General features: G+C 35.9%; 1 protein-coding gene across 1 annotated transcript; it reads right to left on the reverse strand.

The window, feature by feature from the left end:
* Positions 1-919: 919 nt before the first annotated feature.
* Positions 920-7,177, reverse strand: LOC142150058 (serine protease inhibitor Kazal-type 1-like). Its single transcript, XM_075205306.1, has 4 exons — positions 7,074-7,177; positions 6,645-6,685; positions 4,846-4,955; positions 920-1,650 (listed from the first exon to the last, which is right to left on the reverse strand). The coding sequence occupies exons 1-4, from the start codon at positions 7,129-7,131 to the stop codon at positions 1,605-1,607; spliced, it is 255 nt and encodes an 84-aa protein (XP_075061407.1). The 5' UTR covers positions 7,132-7,177; the 3' UTR covers positions 920-1,604.
* Positions 7,178-7,383: the final 206 nt, after the last annotated feature.

Raw genomic sequence — 7,383 nt, forward strand, 5'->3', positions numbered from 1 at the left:
GACCTGTGATTCCAACAAGATGGCATTAGTGTGAGTGAAGTTAATGGGAATAAGCACAGAAATGGAATATGTAGTTTGGGAAGTCAGTAGGTATAACTAGTCTTATATAGACTCACAAAACTAAAAGCATGTGCCTGACAGGTAAATACTGGGCTATTGACTATGTAATCTTAAAATTTGTTTTGTTTCTGTGTGTTAAAGCACAGAGCTTTCACATAAATGGAGACTGTTTATCCATGTTTTTTAAGGATGGTAAACTGCAAATGTTTTCCATACCTTTTCAATAAAAGTCTATTGTTCCTAAAACACACATAGATTTTGACAAATTTACAAATGACTTGTTATATAATAAAACATGAGAATCCGTTTTTAATAATACAGGGTGTTCAGTCTCAGCTTCTATATTGGCATGAGTTTTGTGCCTGTGGTTTATATTTTAAACTAGCAAAAAGAGCTGTAAAAACCAAAAGGCAATAGTAATTAATGCTTGATATTTATAAAAACTGCACTCACGGTTTTTTTTTTTCAATTCCATAATGTGCTTGTTCTATGCCAGGTCTAACCTGACATAGGCAAAAATGTTTTTGTCATTGCAAGTAACATTTAACATTTTTAAATGTCCTGGTGTGGGTCCCACGGATAGCCCTCCTTACTCCATTGTTTGCTCTCTCTTTATGCTAAGTGTCTCGGAGATTTTGGAAATACTCACTTCCTGCGCACCCTGCCTTATTGATTTAATCGACACTGGTCCAATGATTGTGACGGTATTAATTCGCTAACCACTTGTATAAATGTCCCTAAAAATATGTTTTCATTTCTCCATAGTGAATAATGTTGTCACATAGTACATGATGTAAACTTAACCTCAAAAGAGATACTAATGAACAACTATGCTTGTTTTATTTCATTTATTGTGCAAAGAAGAATGTGTTTCCAAAGATTATGCTTATATTGACTTAGCAGAAAACTGAAACATTGTACTAGAATTCTAAATTGTACAATTTTCCCAACAGTTATGATTCTTAATAAGCAAGTGATGCTTACACTTTTTTTTATTATATATTATATTTCAACATTAAAGTGAAATTCAGTTTCTTAAGTTAGCCTGATTATTGTAATTCAAGGTCTGTCCTAATATCTAGCAAGATTGTGTACAGTGTTAAAAGCGTGCATATCTAAATGCAAATAAAGACTTTGGCCTAGATTTACTAAACTGCGGGTTTGTAAAAGTAAAGATGTTGCCTATAGCAACCAATCAGATTCTAGTTGTCATTTTGTAGAATGCACAAAATAAATGAAAGCTAGAATCTGATTGGTTGCTATAGGCAACATCTCCACTTTTTCAAACCCACAGTTTAGTAAATATACCCCTTTGACCTTGGTGAGGCAATATTCTATTCATAGTGTCCCTTTCTACAGCTTTCTCTCCACATTTAGCTGGATGGCTGCTCTGCAGTTTCATCACCATCTGTGAATAATACATTGAAATGCATAAAATATATCAGATACCAATTATGTCATTATAATAATCAACAAAGTTCTACATAGCGAGGGAAGTGTAAAGTGACCTTGGCTTGTATTTAAAAAGTACAAAACTACATTCTTCAACATCTTCCATTTTTGGTGACTCTAATATGAATGTTCTTCTTTCTGCAAACAAGAAATAGGAAGATATATAAAAATATTGACAATAACATGCTAGACTCATAGTTTGTGTAAGCTGCTGTTAGTCCTGGAAAGGATAATCTAACAAAACCCAGATGCTGATTTTCTCATAACCTTTGTAAACATTTTGTTATCATTTCTAGTTAGAAGCAAACTTTATGAAAAGGAAAACACTTGGAAATAATTAGGTCTCACTAGTTTTATTTAAGAAGCATTGGGCTATACATGCTCTTGTGCTGTGCACGCATAATACCTATATATTTATGTGGAATGTCTAAGATCACTGGACAGCTGGTTTGAAGTCCAATTCACATATATTTAATTCAGGTCTGGACAGTTGTATTCAAAAGTTTGAAGCAAGGGTCAAAAGCTAGGTACCAGCAATGTTGTAATTAAAACTGTGTAAGCCACACAAACATTTTTAGGCTTAGATCTTAAGTACACTGGAACACATTTAGGAGTGAGAAATAAATTATTGCTATGTATGTAAATTACACAGCACAATTGACCAGCATCATACACATGGGGTGTAATCATATTCACGATGGTGACACCAAAATGTCGACAGTCAGACTGTCAACAGTTGTTGACAGTAGTAATGTCAAGTTGAAATGTCTGACTGTCGACATTTTGGTGTTGACAGATTTACTGCACCATATCGCACCCAACCAGTGCCAGATTAAGACATTGTAGGCCCCTAGGCTAGGGGTACTGTGAGGCCCCCATTTGTCAAATGACTTACGCCCAATCCAATATTACTAAGGGCACCTCAAAATTATCGGATTGGGTATAAGTCGCTTGACAAATGTTAATTTTAATATAGCTACTAACACACATCATGTCCCCCACCCCCCTCATAATGACACACATATCATGTCCTCTCCCCCCTCCTCATAATTACACAAACACATACTTCCCCCATCTTAGCCCCAATGTATCACCCCTGCAGGCTCCGTTTCTCCTCTTGATCCGTTGTTAGAAAAAAAGAACTTATCTATTTGCTGTCTGTTTTCTTCCTCTCCAGTTATTCTCTGCAAGCTCTGGGCGGCACCTCTGTCTTCTTGGCTGCTGTCAGAACGGGTGCGGTCTCTGTGCACCTCTTAGTGTGGTCAGGTCACGTGAGATCATAGTCTCACAAGCAAAATCTCTCAACTAAGCAGGCTGCGCACCGCTCCTGCACTGACAGCAGCCGGGCAGCTATAAGCATTAGATTTGCTGTTAGCTGCTTAAGGGGGAGAATTGCCACATATAGTGACAGTCCCAATTACCCTCAGGCCACATAGAATCTTTTGGTCCCCCAGCTGCCTGAGGCCCCTGGGCTGTGGCTCAGAAAGCCCTTTGGTTAATCTGGCCCTGTACCCAACCCATGCACACAGCCTGCGCACCCATATAATCATCACACTATCCTGTGACCTGATTAAACTGGTCTTTGTGCCCAAAAATATACACCTTATGTTCATCAAAATAATTGCAAACAAGCCCTTGCCGACACACAAAAAGAATACTCACTAAACACTGCATATAATATATCTCATCTATTTTAATGTAGATCTGGATTTTGTCCCTTCTTTTAATATTTATCACTTACTCGCTATTATCCTTGATTTGGTTGTATTTTGACTGTATTATGATTAAATCCAGTGGCCAGCTCATGTTTGGTAGGTGTGTAGTGTCCATTAGTTTATGATTTTGTCCTACATTCATGCCAGTGATCATTACATGTAATGTTGTGTGTCTGGAAGAAATGTTCTGTTGATAACACATACTAAGCAGATTTATCTGTCCAATAGTAACATTTTCTTGGACATTGTTTTACATTTTTGAAAACAGTATGTGCCTTCAGCACTTTCCAGTAATGTCATGTTGCACAGAGAGCCTGTGCTATTATTACATACTGATCAGACAAGTACAATTAGCATTCCTTATGTTTGGTAAAACTAACTTTGAAAAGTGCCTATGTTGAATAATAGGACTCACAGTGCAGCTTCAGTTATTATAGAGCAAATATCTTGCTGTTTCTGTTTGATATTTCCAATAAAGTATGGTCATGGAACTTGGGAATTCATTTTCTTCCTTACTGTATTTTATAACACTTTAAGATACTGTACTACCAGAGGCTTAAATGTTTAACTGCAAATTCTGGACCTGGGCCCTCTGCCCCGTTCCTACACTGTCGATTTGTGAATTACATCCAGTGTACCCGCAACAATTTCCTTTTTTAGTAATTTTGTGTTGTTATTTTTTTACTATTGTCTTGGACTGTTTAAATATGTAGATAACAAGTTCCTATATTCTTATCAATACCGCCAGTTCCTTGGAGGCATGGCATAAAAATTAGCTCATTTGGCTTTGGTCTTAGAAAAGGATGACAACCAAGCTGTATCCTGACCCTGGCACTGGACGCCCATGCACTCACTGACCACACACTGTAGTAGAAATTTGAGCTAAAAATTACACAAGGATGATCATGCTTAGTATACAACAAAAACAAATAAATCCAATTAATTGTAAACCAAACCCAATAGTCAAAGAGGAAAGAAAACAGATAATATAGAACTGTTAAATATTACTAGAAATATTACCACTGGCAGGCAGGAATAGAGAAAAAGGTCCAAGAAAGATTTAATAGGATACATCTCAAGATGTCCAGATTTTATCAAGGCGCATACTTTGGCATATTTTTTGCTACTATTTATTTATTTATTTTACAAGTTAACCCGTGCATGATACTCATGCATTCTAGTCAAATCAAGCTACTTAAGGTGTTAAAAAGGTTCTTGTCATGCATTTGGGCCATAGCCCAGGCCTCCTCAGGGGAAGAGCGTTACTTCCCGACACAAGCGCCCTTTTTTAACGTGGTTTTGTCCACATGTCACCACCTCATCATTTTTCTCCATCACCTCATCCTTCATCTTCATCGCCACATCCTTCATCAAGCTACTTAAGGTGTTAAAAACTCCCCACTGTCACCCCCGGCAACCACCAACCACTCCCAGCTGTCACTTCTCCTTCAAGAAATATATAGGTCAGTGTATAACTCTGCCCAGCAGGTGGCGCTGCAGCTTGTTTTTTTTTTCCATACACGCCACTAGGCATTTATATAGTAGATGCTTTGTGATTTTTGCCACCAGGCCATGTGTGGGATTAGGTAAGTAGAACATCTTGAAACATTGTACTTACTGGCTTTCCATACAGAGCAAACATTCATTTTCATATGTACATTGATCACTACCACACACAGGATCGTAATTTCGTGGACATCTTCGTGTTGTACCTATGTCACATTTGGGCTGTAAAAGATTTTCACCATTACTATAATTTATTTAATGTCTTTAGCATTAACAAGATCCTATAACTAGATTTGTTCTTTAGTTGCATTACACTGTTAACACCTAATGAGAAAGCAACTGCATCTGTTATGTAAGGGTTCTTTAGGTCCAGGTCTGGATACAAGAACATGAGAAAGAATTGCATTTTAACATTAATTTATACAAGTAAACTAATACAAATAAAAATAATAACATAACAATAATAATAATAATAATAATAATAATAATAATAATAATAATAATAATAATCTACTTAGTGAGAGAGATAAAACATTTTTATTACAAGCTGAACCATAGACAAAACTGACTCTAGGGGCTAGATTTACTAGACTGTGGGTTTGGAAAAGTGGAGATGTTGCCTATAGCAACCAACCAGATTCTAGCTTTCATTTATTTAGGGCATTCTACAAAATGACAGCTAGAATCTGATTGGTTGCTATAGGCAACATTTCCACTTATTCAAACCCGCAGTTTAAAAAATATATCCCTAAGGCTTAATGCGGAAAAGTTATAACCCTTGATATTTGCAACCCATACTTTATTTCATCAAGATAGCCGGTGCTTGTAAAAAAATATAATGTTAATGTCTGGTCTCTAAGCTCGATTTATGAACCACATAATATGTATCCCACAATGCTTCTCATTTTGCACAAGTGTGCCTAATTGCCGTCATAAAATCTGGAAAAGGCACATGGTGGAAACAGTAAAAATGTCACTAAAAAGTCCAGTCTACTTGAACTTCATGACCCTATTAATTTAAAATCATAATTCATTTTTCTCCTAAAAGACTGCTCAATTTAGTCTGACATATGTCTTAAAATTTCATAAGAGTGAAAGAGAGTCAAAGTTGTGTGTTTAAATGTCTGACCAGCTAGAGATTTAAAGCTCTTTTGCGAGGAGGAAAAATTTGTGCACCTACCCATAAAATACCACCCTATATTATTTATCTACCATCAACAAGCTTCTTTTTTTACTTAGGTGCAAAACAAAATGCACCACTGCACCTAATTTGCACTTATCAAACTGTGCCCCCGATCCACCCAACTTCTCCAATCAGAAGCTGCAGACACTGCCATTTTGTCCCACAAATCCATGTGTCTGCCTATAAGAACAGGGATATTTATGCAACGGTGCAAGTGACATTACAGTTTGCACTGTCTATTTCACTTTTGTAAATTACTCTTAATATATTGTAGATTTCTACTGTATTAATAGGAAATACTCTATACTAACTCAAGAGTAAATTCGATGTGGTGGCTCTCAATTGACTTTTGCAGCTTTGAAAACGGTTCCCAATCAAGCTTTTGCATAATAACCAAAATGCTGCAATGTTACTAGAAAAGGAATGATAAAGCTTCATCTCTTTTTAAAGCCAAGCAATATTAATACATTTTCTTTAGATGGAGAACAATCATCATCATCAGCTATTTATATAGCACCACTAATTTCGCAGCACTGTACAAAGAACTCACTCAATTCAGTCCCTGCAAACATGGGGAGAACATACAAACATCACCCAGATAAGGCCATTGTTAGGAATAGAACTCATGATCCCAGTACTGAAAGGCAAAAGTGCTAGCCACTAAGCCACCATGCTGCCCAACAGATTATGACAAAATGTCTTTTCATTTATAGGTCAAGTGGTTATACCTCTCTTTCTTCAGCAGAAACAGCGCTGGTCTTTGCAGTATCTGTAATTATACATAAACAATTCAGATGACTCTTATACTTGACATATATCTTTTGTTCGCAAAAACTCCTATACTATATTATTTTAGTTAATCTTTGGCCTAACTGTTGGAATAACTACATTTGTAATTATCATTACATTAATAGCACAAAATTAGTTTACTTACTAATATGAAAACTCAAATTTGAAAAAAACTGAAGCTTTTTTCAACACAAATAATATAGTACAATCAGCAGCATTTTAATGTCTATTTGTGATGTATGTTACTTTGTTCTGCAATGCATGATGAAACTTGTTGTTGGAAATCGAAGTCAGTGGTTTGTAATATTGTTCAAATTAAAGCAACAAACCATTATATACAACATGCTATAAAATAATAGATATCTTACCTGAGAGAAGACAGAGGACAATCATCGTCATCACTGATACGATAATAATCAACTTCATATTTGTAGGTAGATGGTCTTAATCAAATATAAATAAATGCTCAGCTATGTGTATTTGAAAATATCTCCCAGGTGCCTAGAGTATAGGTCATTATTATATAGTCCTCCATATCTGTGTACAAGTTATTAAAGTTAACCATTAATAGATAAAAATAACTAGATAAGAAACATTACTGTATATTGCACACTGGGAAAGTACAGGTTGAACAGAAGAATGAAGCAAAACAAATATTGAAAAGAAACACTGAGGTCA

This window comes from Mixophyes fleayi, chromosome 4 (genome assembly GCF_038048845.1).
Source record: "Mixophyes fleayi isolate aMixFle1 chromosome 4, aMixFle1.hap1, whole genome shotgun sequence".
In the NCBI taxonomy this organism is placed as follows: Eukaryota; Metazoa; Chordata; class Amphibia; order Anura; family Limnodynastidae; genus Mixophyes; species Mixophyes fleayi.